At 47.6% G+C, this 15,646-nt stretch overlaps 1 protein-coding gene across 1 annotated transcript in view; it reads right to left on the minus strand.

Moving 5' to 3' along the window:
* Positions 1 to 2,774: 2,774 nt before the first annotated feature.
* SLC15A1 (solute carrier family 15 member 1) overlaps positions 2,775 to 15,646 on the minus strand; it is a gene marked incomplete at its 5' end in the record, with an annotated part of 37,756 nt that continues 24,884 nt past the window's right edge. Inside the window, 5 exon segments of the mRNA NM_214347.1 lie at positions 2,775 to 3,528; positions 4,958 to 5,065; positions 6,846 to 6,989; positions 8,188 to 8,296; positions 8,429 to 8,536. Of these exon segments, the coding sequence (NP_999512.1) occupies positions 3,337 to 3,528; positions 4,958 to 5,065; positions 6,846 to 6,989; positions 8,188 to 8,296; positions 8,429 to 8,536 (661 nt within the window).

Below are 15,646 nucleotides of genomic sequence, written 5' to 3' on the forward strand. Positions count from 1 at the left end.
TAAATATCTTAGTATCTTGAAGAAAAATGACATTTTCATTTTTCAAAATGAAAAAAAAATTATGGAGAAAGTGGAAACATAACAAGAATAAACTCCCTATGGGCATTATAACCAATTTGCAAAATACTCTGGCTTTTAGGTAAGAGCAATGAAACCTATCTTTCACTGCTATTTCCAGTGAAAGTGTTTCCATGGCAGGGACTCTCCCCCACCCAGGTAGAATCGTGGCTCAACACTCAGCCAGTGTTCAAGTCAGTGAATTACTTTGGTTAAACACTGGTCAGCCTGGAATTAGAGAAAGGCGCAGAGCACGAAAGACGAGGGCCAAGGGAAGGGCAGGAGACCGGAGGCTGTGGGTCTGGCCCCGTGGGCCCCCCTCCCCTGCTCCCACCCATGACACTCGCCATTGAACACCCATGATGGCGCCCGGCGGTCTTGATCCCGTTGGGAAGAAATGGTCAAATAACAGCTAGAAGGAGGATTACTCTGGAAACAGCCCTGAGGAGCAAAGTGCTCTGGTTCCTCTGCTCCCCCTTATCCTTTCAAGGTCAGTGGAGATCACCTCCCCTTATCCTTTCAAGGTCAGTGGAGATCACCCCCCCCCTTATCCTTTCAAGGTCAGTGGAGATCACCCCCCCCTTATCCTTTCAAGGTCAGTGGAGATCACCCCCCCTTATCCTTTCAAAGTCAGTGGAGATCACCTCCCCTTATCCTTTCAAGGTCAGTGGAGATCACCCCCCCTTATCCTTTCAAAGTCAGTGGAGATCACCTCCCCTTATCCTTTCAAGGTCAGTGGAGATCACCCCCCCCTTATCCTTTCAAGGTCAATGGAGATCATGTAGGCATTGTTGCTGTCCAACTGCAAGGCGTGCTTGGTCACAGTCAGCCGAGGGGCAGCTCTTCATTCACTATTTGGAAGCCTGGTGTGTGCCAGGCCCCCTCCAGCAAGGATCTTTTTTTCTCCTTTTTGGGCCACCCCGCAGCATACGGCGTTCCTGGGTCAGGGGTCAGATCCAAACCGTAGTTGTGACCTACACCGCAGCTGCTGCAATGCCGGATCCTTAACCCACGGCACCCGGCCGTGGATCGAACCTGCATCCCAGCGCTCCCAAGGTGCTGCCAATCCCGTTGAGCCACAGCGGGGACTCCTCTAACAAGGATTTTAAAGAGCTCAGTCTGTCACGTGTTGTCTTGTTTCGTAGGAGAGGAAAACGAGATCTGGAAGGGAAGCAGCTGCCCCGTGTGACCCGGCGGCTGAAGAAGCGTGAGGACCCGAGTACCTCTTGAGGGTTTAGGATGCGTTCTCTGTGGGTCATGGACGAGGGTGGGGAAAGGAGGCTGAGTGCCCACCAGAGGCCCCCTGCGGAGGTTAGAGGGGAGGAACCCTCAGAGGCGAACCCACGCATAGCCCCTCCTTGCGAGTCTGTAGCTCTAGACTTTGTCCACGAGGCTCATTCCAATCACTGGGGAATGTTCAGAGCTTGGCCTTTTCCGTCTCGCCTCATAATCCAAGAGATTTAAAATGATTAACACAGGCCTATCATTCCGGATTGAATGGAGAACAAGATACACGCAGAGAGCTTCCAGTTCCAGGCAAAGCAGGACGGTCACAGGACACCGAGGGTGTGGGACCAGGGTGCAGGGGAGGGACACAGGCCGACGGGGGACGCTGCCTGGATCTGAAGGCCAAGGGGGCTTCGCCAGGAGGAGTGGGTGGGCGCGGCGTGGGCAGGGAATGAGTCTTAGGACCTGATTTTTCTTTTGCCTTTGACCTAGAAGCAGCTCGATGCTGGTGGATCAGAATGAGCAGGGAGAAAGGCGACAGAGCCAGAGAAGAAAGAGCCTCCGGGGTGGAGGAAGAAGGATGTGATGAGAAGGGCAGGTCCTTAGAGAGCTCGGATGATCCCGCCTGCGTTGCTCATTCCGGACTTTGCGTCTCCCTGCTTCTGTCTGTCTCCATGGTGCGACGAGGAGCTCGTGCGTCAAGCATCTTAGAGCGCCAAGCACCTAACGGGAATGGGTTCCCACCTTCAGAGATGGGCACCAGCCTGTGAACTGCCGCTTGTCCGCAGCCGGGCCAAAGCAGACTGGCTCTGGGATGACACCTGGGAGCAGTTAATCATGAACATTCACAGGATGAACCAGGCAGGAAGGGTTGACGATATTGCAGAACAATTTTTATTCAAGTAGAAACATGCGCACGAGTATCGGCAAACACTTTGGATGGTCCACACACACACACACACACACACACACACACACACCGAGGAAGCTCCTGAGATAAAAGATGCAGGTGGATGCATCGTTCCTGAGAAAAGTAGCCTCGCTGGTTCCTCTTCCTGAAATCTGCTATATGTGGGCACTGCCTTGCCCACGCTTTTATCAACTTCTGATGAGATTTCAAGGAGTGGGCACAGCCTTTATAATCAGGAAACATGTTAGGAATTTTTTTTTTTTTTTGTCTTTTTAGGGCTGCACCCACGGCATATGGAAGTTCCCAGGCTAGGGGTCTAATTGGAGCTGTAGCTGCTGGCCTACACCACAGCCACAACAATGCCAGATCTGAGCTGTGTCTGCGACCCACACCACAGCTCATGGCAACACCAGATCCTTAACCCACTGAGCAGGGCCAGGGATCAAACCCGCAACCTCCTGGTTCCTAGTCGGATTCGTTTCCTCTGCGCCACAACGGGAACTCCCAGGAATTTCTTACTCTGCCTCAAAATACACACTCTTCAGAACAAGAATTTATTTCATACCATTGAAACACCAAAAACCATGACTTGCCTTCTTTACTCGGCTGGTTTTTTGAGTGACACATAATTTAAAAAGAGGGAGGATCTGGAAAAAACAAAACTCAAACAGAAGGTAAAGTTATCAGGGAAGAGGGCAGTCTCATCAATTTCCACTGCAAACCCCATACGCTCACATTTCATCTTGGCTCCTGTCTTGTTTAACACCGTTTCCATAGAATGTCTGAATGCAAACAATACACAACTTTGCCACCATTTCAAAAACTTAAGTTAATCGCAAATGACTTGATTTGTGTGGTAGGAAAGGAGTAACATGCAGGGTATGGACCCAGTGTTGTGTGTGTGTGTGTGCACATATGTGTGTGTACTTTTAAAGACGTCTCTAAAAAAGAAAAGGAACAGCAGGACATGTTTTAGAGTTTTAGGTTCATGGCTGGCTGCTTAGAAAAGAGCTTTCTTGGTTTGGTTCACTGTCCTCAAGTCGTTCCCATCAGGGGCCACCCAGCAGAGGGTCCTGTCACCAGGGGACAGGAGGCCCGGGCACATTCTGGGCCCACGCCATCCTCCACGTGCTTCTTGATGGTCACATCTGCGTCTGTACGTCGGTGTCCAGCTTGGGGTACAGGCTATCCTTTCCCAGGTACTTTTTCTTTTCGTCCATATCAAACTGAGCTTCAACCTCTGCTGGGTTGATGTACGTGTAGAATCGAGCCATGATGGCAAATATTATGCAGACGGCGAGGAGCAACCCCGCAAACAGAACGTACTCGGCCCACTTGGAAGGAATTGGAGCAAGAAAGAAAGAAACACAGTGCAGGTTATGGAAATGTCTGTCTCTCAGGTCCATCTCCCTGCTACATCCAGAGGGGAGGTGCTTGGGAATTAAGCTGTTGGGGAAAATTGGTAGGTTGCTGCCACGATATAGATTGGCTAGGGTTTTTTTGGGGGGGCGTCAGGGGGTGTGCTCCTGGCATGCAGAAGTTTCCAGGCCAAGGATTGAACCCGAGCCACAGGAGTGACAATGCTGAATCCTTAATGGCTAGGTCTCCAGGGAACTCCTGTCCAGCTTTTCTTTTTTTTTCCCCCATTTTTTAACGTTTTATTGAAGCATAGTTGATTTACAACGTTGTGATAATTTCTTGGTCCAGCTTTTCTTGAACGTCCAGGTATAACGTTAACATTTTCCTAACATCTCTGGTGTGCAGACACCCAGGACTTGGGGAAGAGGAGAGAAACTTTCTGAAAACCAGTCTTAAGGCACAGAGCTGGCCCCTGGAAGGACAGGGGACCCCAGAACACCAGGCAGTGCTCTCGAGGCAAAAAGAATGTGCTGAAATGTTCTCAGCCCCCCGTGGTATCCTCTGGCAACGCCGTGCGGTCATGGCCATGCAGGATTAGCACGGGCTCTGGTGGGACCCGGTGGGGGCAGTGACGAATCTGACGGGGCGAGGGACCGCCCCCTCATGAGGCGGAGATGCTGAGCACCAGAGGGGAGCGTTTCAGTACCGGAAAAGCTCTCATTTTATTATACAATGACAACCTACAGGATGGCTTTAACTTCAGGGATATGAAACTTTCCAGATCACATGCCTGGTTTGGGGCCATTAAGCTGCATTCGCTGAAGCTAGGGAGGATCTTTCTTTATTATTATTATTATTATTTACTTATTTTGATTTTTTACAGCTGCACCTGCAGCCTATGGAAGTTCCTGGGCCAGGGGTTACAGTGGAGCTGCAGCTGCCAGCTGACACCACAGCCACAGCAACGCTGGATCTGAGCTGCATCTGTGACCTATGTCACAGCTCGTGGTAATGCTGGATCCTTAACCCACTGAGCGAGGCCAGGGCTCGAACCCGCAGCCTCCCAGATACTCTGTCGGGTGTTTAACCCGCTGAGTCACAATGAGAACGCCAAGATCTTTACTGGGAGAGGAAACCACCGTAGGGTGTACGTCTGGTGACCCATCTGGTGACACCTGGCTATTTTCCAGCTGTCTAACACCAGGCAGAAATCAGAAGGATCAGCACACACTTGGCCATAGGACTATTTGGCATCGCCCTGTCTGGCTGGCTTGGCAGTTGTACTCAGCCGTTGGCCAAGAGGCCCATGTGTATATGCGTGGCTGGGGCGGGGGGCAGAGGGTTGTCAAGATAACCATTCACAGCTAAGACAGACGTTCACGCAACCTCTTTTCCAGCCCCTACCTGTTCACTGAACTGGCCTGCTCCTGCCACGATAAGCACGATGATGTTGCCAACAGCCACGGTCAACAGCCATCCTGCTTGAAGCACCGACTTCATGTTGGAAGGAGCCTGAGGAAGTGAAGCAGAGTGAGTCCCAAGCTCAGAGCAGAAGAACACGGCTCACTCACCCACGCATTTAATGAGGCTGCCTGGCCCCCACGTGCACCGTAAGAGTCAGGTTGGCTTAAACCAAAAAGGGTTATCCCGCGGACACCCAGCCATCCCGAGGCACACGCTGCACGAACATACACGAATCCTCTGTTTTCCGTCTCCACACGCTCGCCAAGCGGTCATCCTAAGGAAGCGACAAGTCTGCAGAGGAACCGATTCTCTTTCTACAGAAGGGGTTTCAAGCACGGCTATTTGGTCTAAACTACTCTTCTCTCAAAAGGGACGCTGCTCTCTGCACTGTCGTCTTGGTCTTTTGTGAACCTCCCTGTCACGTCGCCAAAACCCCTCTTCAAACTCTTGGCACCTGGGTTACAGTCACCTCCTGAATTCGACGGTGAGGTCACTGCAGAAGGCGATTATCCCACCCTCATTACCGTCTTCACTGCGAAAACTGACGGTACTAGGTATGGTGGGGCTATGACGACTCTAACTGTGTTTTGTTTTTTTTTTTTTCTTTTTTCATTTTTATGGCTACACCTGCAGCATGTGGAAGTTCCCAGGCTAGGGGCAGCATCGGAGCTGCAGCTGCCAGCCTACCTCACAGCCACAGCCATGCCAGATCTGAGCTGCATCTGTGACCTACGCTGCAGCTCATGACAATGCCGGAACCTTAACCCACTGAGGGAGGCCAGGGGTTGAACCCGCATCCTCATGGATACAAGTCGGGTTCTTAACCCGCTGAACCACAACAGGAACTCTTCTAATGGTATTTTGATAAAATAGTTCAGAAACTCAGCTCTGACTCAGGTATTAGCAAAATTTGCATCATTAGTCTAATACACACAAAAGCGATACTGTTTTTTTTTTTTTTAAAACTTTGAAAGGCTAGGCCTTAACCAGTGTGTTTAGGACTTCCCCGGAGGCCTAGTAGTTAAGGATCCGGTATTGTCACTGCTGTGGCTCAGGTCAGGGCTGTGGCACGGGTTTGATCCATAGCCTGGGAACCGTGACAGGTGCAGCTGAAAAAAAAAATCAGGGTGTTTACTGGGCACTACAAAGGGATGTCACCTGAGCCTTGAAGCTAATGAGGACACAGAGACTGCAAATGAGCACTGCTGTCAGTGGCGCTGTTTCAGAATGTGGGCTCCCCCTACCATCGTGACCCTAGTAATGGTCCTTAATATAGTTTTTCCTACTTAGGACCCCAAATCTCTACTAAATGACTGGAATCAGACACCTATGAGATGTACACACAATGCTGAACCGAGTAATATTCTTTTTTTTTTTTTTTTTTTTTTTTTGGTCTTTTTAGGGCCACTGGTGCAGCATATGGAGGTTCCCAGGCCAGGGGTTGAATTGAAGCTACAGCTGCCAGCCTACACCACAGCCACAGCAACGCAGAATCTGAGCCATGTCTTTGACCCACACCACAGCTCACAGCAATGCCAGATCCTTAACCCACTGAGCAAGGCCGGGGATCAAACCCATGTCCTCGTGGATATTAGTCGGGTTCATTACCGCTGAGCCACAGTGGGAACTCCAAACAGAATAATGTTCTTTTTCAGTGTATAAAACTTGATGGTCCTCAGAACCCTGTTTGGGAGAATCTACCTCAAAGCTTTCTAGAGTTTTTTTTTTACACTGTAAACACAGGACTACCCCAGCTTTTAATTCAGTCCCAGGAGCCGTTTTTGGAGGCAGGGTTGTAGGGGGTGCTGTGCAACAGTAGACGAGTGACCTGAGAATAGGAGAACTCCAGTCCCGTGACAGAGAAGACCACCTCGCCGCAGGTGATGAGGAAATACTGCGGGATCTGCAGAGCCATGTTAATCGTATTGGGGGAAATATCCTCAAAAATCTTCAGATCGGGGCAGCTGTCCTCCTAAACCAGAAAGGCAAAAGCGAGAAGAAGAAGTGAAAATGGAGACTGCTTCCAGAATAAAACGGCTCAGACGGGCCAGATGAATTTGGACCTCCAGAATCACGGCATAGGATGGATCCTGTAAGTATACCTCTCTCTCTTTCTTTCTTTCTTTCTTTCTTTCTTTCTCTCTTTCTCTCTCTCTCTCTCTCTTTCTCTCTCTCTCTCTCTTTCTTTCTCTTTCTTTCTTTCTCTCTCTCTTTCTTTCTTTCTCTTTCTTTCTTTCTTTCTTTCTCTCTCTCTCTCTCTCTCTTTCTTTCTTTCTTTCGCTTTTTTTTAGGGCCACACTCACAGCATGTGGAAGTTTCTAGGCTGGGGTCAAATTGGACGGTAGCTACTGGCCTATGCCACAGCCACAGCGATGCAGGATCCAAGCCGCATCTGCCACCTATACGACCGCTCACAGCAACACCGGATCCTCAACCCACTGAGGGAGGCCAGGGATCAAACCTGCATCTTCATGGATCCTAGTCGGGTTTGTTACCACTGAGCCACGACGGGGCCTCCCACGTTTTCAATGTAAATATGCAACACTGTATTTTATTTTTTATTTTTCCTTTGCCATTTCTAGGGCTGCATGCGCGGCATTTGGAGGTTCCCAGGCTAGGGGTCGAATCGGAGCTGTAGCCACTGGCCTACGCCAGAGCCACAGTAACGCAGGATTCGAGCTGCGTCTGCAACCCACACCTCAGCTCACGGCAACACCGGATCCTTAACCCACTGAGCAAGGCCAGGGATTGAACCCGCAACCTCATGGTTCCTAGCCATGGATTTGTTAACCACTGCGCCACAACAGGAACTCCAGCAACACCGTATTTTATACTTGAGATGGGATGGCCCCAGTGGGACCTGAAAAATATGCTCACTGGCATTTTTCTCCTAAGTAAGAGAGGCGATTGGAAGCTCGGTTGGTGGAGAACATTGACAGCTTCCTGAAAAGTCCATGTTCACAGTCTAGGAGGAAGCATCAGACACGGGTGGTCGTGAACTTTTAGAGTAAGTCGGCCTGTTTAATTGTATTCTCACCATGAACGGAAGGCAGTGACCAACTCAAGAATCCGCGGTCAAGTGAGTTAATTCTAAGCCCATGTGAAAGCCGCATCCTGGCATCCTATCCACAGGGTGGGAGCAGAACTTCTGTGTCAGGGCCTTGACTCACCTTCCTCGTGATCACATAGGTAAACGCGCTGCCAAATTCAAGGCTGGAGGACGTGAAATTATTTTTACACTGCGGTGAAATCTCCGGTGAGTGCACGATGAAGCTTTTTCTGTGGAAGAGAAAGAAGAATACAGGCCAACGTTCGTGGCGTGGAAAGCGCCAATGTATTATTTAAAAAAAAAAAAAAAAAAAACTGGAAACTCCTGAACTTTGGAGCAACGTGATCAGTGTAGGTACTTACGCGCCTGAAGGAAAAAACTGATAGGCGCTGGCGTTGTGACTGGTGACATCTATGTAGACTTTCCCATCCATCGTGACATTGAAGCTCTCGTCAAAAGTATTTACAAATCTGAAACACAAAACCCACGCTCTCGTGACCAGATCCTGGATGGAGCTGCTCTAGGGTCCAGGAGAGGCATCTGAGGTTGGGCTCGTTTCCCTTTTGGAGGGAACTGAGATGTTGGCAGCAGGTGTCTAAAGGCAGCAAGTATCCAAGCCCAGGTGTGCCTTTGTGCACCTGCCCATGAGAACACACCTGCGAGAGTTTATTAAACAGTTAAAGGCCGGTTCTAAGCACTTTGTGGCCAGGCACCACGGTGATGACAGTGGGGATGTGAAGCATGGATTGACGTCGGTGCTGACCCTGTCCCCTCCCAGAAGGCAAGCGTGTCACTTTTCTCATTGCTTCAGAAGCTTGAGAGACAAAGCGGAAAAGAACCCAAAGCAGAAGTTGCCCAGTACTAAAAGGCAGCCTCCAACTGGGGCTTCTTTGGGGGGCAGGAGAGCCCGTTTCTTCCTTTCGCTCTACAGCAGAGCCTGAGGCAGGGAGGGGCCCAGGAAGTGGCGAGGAAGCAGTGGGCCAGCCCAGCCATCAGAGACAGACTAGAGGGATTCCCTTCGGAGGGTAGGGACCTATGTCTGCAGGTGGCACCCCGCGGGAGTCAGGCTGCGAATGGAACCCCCGGTCAGACAGGGTGTCAGGTCCCAAGACTTCCAATCTCTGCAGTGTCCCCTGTGCCCAAGCTCCTGGTTTGATTGGGGACAGCACTGCTTCCTCCGTGGGACAGAGTCTCCTGCAGCCTGGAACATTCAAGCCAGGATCTCTAAGCATCTGTCTACACATGCAGCACTCATATGGCTCTTAGGAGGTAAACAACTCAAGTGTTTCTGTGGCTGTGGTGTAGACTGGCAGCTGCAGCTCCCATTCAACCCCCAGCCTGGGAGCTTCCATATGACGTGGGTGTGGCTCCCCCCCCCCAAAAAAAACCCCACAGAAATTACATTCCATCACCATCTATTTTAGGGATGTGGAATCGCTTCTGGTGACCCTTATATAAAAACACAGTGTGTCATTCTGAGCTCTCGAAAACGTATGTTTTGAAATACTTTTGTGTAAGTGAAGCACCTTTGACTTCTAACAAGGGCAACAGCGCTCAGAGTTTTCTGAACAACTGTCTCCTGGGTTCCAACCCTCAGGGCCGCTGGCCTCAAATGCTCTACTTCTCCTTCACATCGACTACTCATTAATTTTTGTCAACAGTGGCCAGGTTTCATCTCCTTTGTGGCCAAATTACTCCTGGGCCAACTGAGGGACTGAAAGAACATTTCTATGAATTCGACTCAGTGCCGGAAGTCCTTGGGCATTTGCCTTGTGTTGTTTGACAGGGGCTTCATACAGACAACTGAGCCTGATACAGGTCAACAGGAGCCTAAGAGGATGAGTACTGCTCCAAATTGTAAACGACACTGTTGAAAAAGATTAAGATGAAATATCAAAAGAGACACAGGGACGGAAACCACCTAAACGTCCACCAACAGAGGAATGGATAAAGTAGACGTGCTGCATTTATTTACCCAATGGAATACTGCTCAGCCACAGAAAAGAAGGAAATAACGCCATTTGCAGCAACACGGATGCACCTAGAGATTCTCGTACTAAAGTGAAGCAAGTCAGAAAGAGAAAGACAAACAGCCTATGAGATCACCTATATGTGGCCTATGACACAAAATGACTCATCTGCAAAACAGAATCAGATTCACAGAGAACCTCCTTGTGGTGACCAAGGAGGAGGGCGGCTGGAGGAGGGATGGCTCGGGAGTTTGGGATTAGCAGGTGCCAACTACTATAGACAGAATGGATGAGCAACGAGGTCCCACTGTGGAGCACAGGCAACTATATTTACTATCCTGTAAAACCATCATGGAAAAGCATATGACAAAGAAGGAGCGTGTGTGTATAGTATGTATCGGTATATCTCTCTGAATCGCTTTGCTGACCAACAGAAATTCACACAACTATACTTCAATAATTTTTTTTTTTTAAATGAGAAAGATAGTGAAAATAGTATGAGATTAGGAAACAGACCCTGGGCAGGGGTCCTGGCTGTATATACTATAAGCCATAAGACTGACTAAATTGTACCCTAGGACTTAAGGAAGACTCGTCTGCCTGACATGTGTCTCAGGGCTGGTACAAAATGCGAGTAAGAATGGAAATAACCTGGAAAAAAAAGCAGCATCACAAATAGCAGATGTGTTTTCATATACATACAAAATAGTACAGCGCAAACAGCAACACATAAACATAAACATATTCTGGGTGCTTTGAAGGGCGAAGAAAGAGGAGGTTTAGGATCTGTGGTTCTCTAAGTGTTCTCGTGGCGCAAATCCTAGGGTCCCATTAAGGCTTTAAGTTGGGCTTCTCAGAAGCACCAGGATCTAGGATCACGGGATGAGGCATGGAGAGGGGGAACCAGTGAGAAAACGACAAGATGGGACCAGTTCCTTGAAGAGTAACCAAGGGACAGTGATAGTTGTTCCTTTTTAGTTAAACAAAGGGGGGGCTTTATGAGATATAATTTCCCTACTGCAAAATTCTCCCCTTCAACGTGTGCACCTTGGTGAGTTCACTGTACTCACAGGGTTGTACAACCATCACAACAGTCCAGTTCTCATCACCCCAAGAGCAACAGCCAATGGCCCTGCCTCTCCGTGTCCCTGTCCCCAGCCCATGGAAACCACTCGCTAATCTGCTTTCTGTCCCTGTGCACCTGCCCGCCTCCATTTCATGTAAATGGAATCATACGGCAGGAGATCTCTGGGTTGGGCTTCTTGCACTTGGCATAATGTTTTCAAGGCGTATTCACATTATAGCGTATGTATCAGCACCCCATTCCTTTTCATGGCTGAATGATATTCCCCTGTGTGGCTAGACCACAGTTTGTTTATCACTGATGGGCATTTGAGGTGTTTCCACATCTTGCATATTGCCAATAATGCTGCTATGAACTTTCATCTTCAAGTTTTTGAGTGGGACATATACTTTCCATTTTGGGGGGCTATATTCCTAGGAGCAAAATTGCTAGGCCATACGGTAACTCCATGTTTACTAGTTTGAGAAACAGTTTTTCCAAGTAGTTGCATCATTTTATAGTTCCACCAGCAATGTGCAAGGATTCCAATTTATCTGCCTCCTTGCCAACACTTATGTTTTTAAAGATTTATTCATTGCAGCCTAGTGAATGTGACATGGTATCTCTTTGTGATTTAGATTTGCATTTCCCTAATGAGCAATGAGGCTGAGCAGCTTTTCATGTGCTTTTTAGCCAATAACTTATTTTCTTTGGATAAATACCTCTTCAAATACTTTGCCCCATTAAAAAAAATGGGTTATTTGTCCTTTTATTATTGAGTTGTAAGGATTTGTTTTTAAATTGAATTGCATTTTAAAAACATTTTTAAATTAGAGTATAGTTGAATTACAATGCTGTACATAATAATTCTTTATATATTTGGAATGTCTCTAATCAAATATATGATTTGCAACTATTTTCTCTCTTTCTGTGGGTTGGCCTTTACATCATTTGTAGCACAAATGTTTTCAATTTTGAAGACGCCTAAGCTGCTTTTTTTTTCTTTTGTTGTCTGTGCATTTGGTTTCATATTTAAGAAACTGTCGCCTAACCCAAGGTCACAAAGATTCACTCCTATTTTTCTTCTACAACTGGTATTGATTTAGTTATATTTAGGTCTATGATCCTTTAAGCTAATTTCTGCGTCTGGTATCAGTGGAAGGTCCAACTTCAGTCTTTTGCATGTGGATTTCCCATTGTCTCAGTACCATTTGTTGAAAACGTCACAATTTTTAAAATGAAGCTTGAAGCTTTTTTTTGTTTGTTTTTTGTTTTGGTCTTTTTAGGGCCATACCTGCTGCATATGGAGGTTCCCAGGCTAGGGGTCGAATTGGAGCTGTAGCTGCCGGCCTACGCCAGAGCCACAGCAACACCAGACCTGAGCCGTGTCTGCGACCTACACCACAGCTCACAGCAACGCCGGATCCTTAACTCACTGAGCGAGTCCAGAGATCGAACCCGAATCCTCATGGATACTAGTCAGGTTTGTTAACCACTGAGCCACTCCTGAAACTATTTTTTGAATCTACTTATGGCCAGTCATGCCTCAGGCACAGTCCCTTCTTGAAGCATCTTCAATCTGGCAGTCTTGAAAACCAGGATTGAAATAAACTGACATCCAGGCTTTCTGCATAGCCTTTTTCAAATGTTAAATTGAGACTTTTAGTAACTAATGACGTATATAATCATATTATCAACACAAATGATTTTTGTACCACTAGTGAATAAGAATATTTGTAAAATATTGTTTTAACTTCTCTTATCTTTATAGTTCTTTTTTGTATTACTTGTGATGCACGCATTATGTTGGTACTGTAGTGTATACATATATATGTAATTTATAAAGGATACCATATTCATACGTTGTCAAAGGGCTCAAAATGTTTACTGAATGTGATAAAAGGTTTAAAGATCACTGCCCTTGAGAAACTTCCCACATGTGGACAAAAACATATGTGAGTGTGGATTATGACATTGTTTGGAAAGGTGAAGATAGCCTAAATTTCTTCAAATAGAGGGATAGACTAAAAAAACTGTGATATAGCATGACATTGTAAATTAACTATACTTCATAAAAAATTAATTTAAAAAATACGTAAACAAAAAATGTGGTATATCCATGAGATAGAATATTGTACAATGGTTTAGGCAACTGGATAAGGGATACATGTATCAATATGGCTAACTGCTAAAATAATATTTTTAATGTAATATATCATATTATTATTACAGAATGACAGATATATAGGAAAATAACATAGGTTTAAAAACATGCCAAAAACTTGTTTATTTAGCAACATGTAATGTTAAAAAAAAATGAATGAGAAAGATCAATACAAGTTCTCAACCAATTTTTGACTGAAATTTTTTCCACTGTAAAACTCTCCTTAAAAAAGATACATGCACTCGCATGTTCATTGCAGCACTATTCACAATAGCCAAGACATGGAAACAACCCAAATGTCCATCAACAGGTGATTGGATTAGGAAGATGTGGTATATATTCGCAATGGAATACTACTCAGCCATAAAAAAGAAACGACAATGCCATTTGCAGCAGCATGGATGGAACGAGACTCTCTCATACTGACAGAAATAAGTTAGAAAGAGAAAGACAAATACCATATGATATCACTTATAACTGGAACCTAATATACAGCACAAATGAACGTTTCCACAGAAAAGAAAATCAAAGACTTGGAGAATAGACTTGTGGCTGCCCAGGGGGAGAGGGAGGGAGCAGGAGGGATCGGGAGCTTGGGGTTAATGGATGCAAACTATTGCTCTTGGAATGGATTTACAATGACTGAAATATTGCTACTTTATTTAAAAGACTGCACTGAGCTCCCATCGTGGCTCAGCAGAAACGAATCTGACTAGCATCCATGAGGACGCAGGTTTGATCCCTGGCCTCACTCAGTGGGTTGAGGGATCCGGCATTTCTGTGAGCTGTGGTGTAGGCTGGCAGCTACAGCTCCAATTAGACTCCTAGCCTGGGAACCTCATAGGCCACAGAGCGGCCCTAAAAAGACGAAAAAAAAAAAAAAAAAAAACCAAAACACAAAACCCCCAAAATAAAAGACTGTACTTAAGGTAATCTGTTTAGGTCCTGCAGCCTCCTGATACACACAAGTAAGAGGATTCCATGGCGCTTAAGTTGCCCTCTTCCTTTATTTCCTATATTACTCAGAAGTCTGACTTCGTGAAATTTTCAAAGTTGTCCTAATTATCAGTTTGTTTCTGACACTGGTTTTTCAGAACTTCCATTTAAAAAAAAAATGTATAGTCTCCTGGGCATTACTGAAATAATAAGACCATTGATCCATTAGGATTTGTTGTTTCCAATTAAAAGAAAAAGTTTCTAGTTTATCTTTTACCACATGGTGGGATTGGTGGGGTACAGTGCTGCTGACCTAATGCCTCCTTCTTTTCCAAGATCTCATCAAAGAAAGGGAGGAGGAGAAGGTGGAGAAGGGGAGGAGGGGGGAGAGAGGGAGGGGGAGGAGGGAGAACAAGAGGAGGAGGAGGAGGGAGAGCAGCAGGAGGGGGAACAGGGAGGAGGAGGGGCAGAGGGGGAGGGAGGAGGGAGAGCAAGGGGAGGGGAGGGGGGAATACGGGAGAGGAGAGGCAGAGGGAGAAGGAGGAGGGAGAGCAGAGGGAGGAAGGGGAATGGGGAGGAGGAGGGCAGGGGGAAGAGAGGGGAGAGAGGAGGGGAGGTGGAATGGGGGAGGAGGTAGGGAGGGGAATGGGGGGAGAAGAAGGAGGGGAGGAGGGAGAGCAGGAGGAGGAGGGAGAGGAGAGAGAGCAGCAGGAGGGGGAACAGGGAGGAGGAGGGAGAGCAGGAGGAGGAGGGAGAGCAAGGGGAAGGGAGAGGGGAATGGGGGAAGAGGGGGAGAGAGAGAAGGAGGAGGGAGAGCAGAGGGAGGAGGGAGAGGAGAGAGAGCAGCAGGAGGGGGAACAGGGAGGAGGAGGAGAGGGGGATGGAGGAGGGAGAGCAAGGGGAAGGGAGAGGGGAATGGGGGGATGAGGGGGAGAGGGAGAAGGAGGAGGGAGAGCAGAGGGAGGAGGGGGAATGGGGAGGAGGAGGGCAGGGGGGAAGAGAGGGGAGGGAGGAGGGGAGGGGGAATGGGGGAGGTGAGGAAGAGGGGAATGGGGGAAGGAGGGGAGGAGGGAGAGCAGGAGGAGGAGGCAGAACAGGGGGAGGAGGAGAGGAGGAGGGGGAGAAGGATGAGGAGGGGGAAACGGGGGATGAGGAGGGGGAGGGGCAGAGGGAAGAGGGCGAGCAGGAGGGGGGGAATGGGGGGGCGGGGGGAAGAGAGGGGGGAATGAGGCTTTAACAGCACCAGGACAAGAAAGGATACCACACTCTAAATTGTCCGTAACAGACAGACAGACAGACAGACAGACCAAATAAGATATGGCCTAACCACAGCAAAATAAATAAATAAATTTAGAAGCCAAAGTTTCTAAAGTTAGGAGACATTTCTGAAGAAACCAAAGCAATGGATTCTGAGACACAAAGGAAACCCCAGAGGCACTTCCAGCTC

Source organism: Sus scrofa, chromosome 11, assembly GCF_054392235.1.
Source record: "Sus scrofa isolate SSC_HxYL_T2T_F1_AM1 chromosome 11, Sscrofa_HxYL_maternal_Yorkshire_Landrace_v2.0, whole genome shotgun sequence".
Classification (NCBI taxonomy): Eukaryota; Metazoa; Chordata; class Mammalia; order Artiodactyla; family Suidae; genus Sus; species Sus scrofa.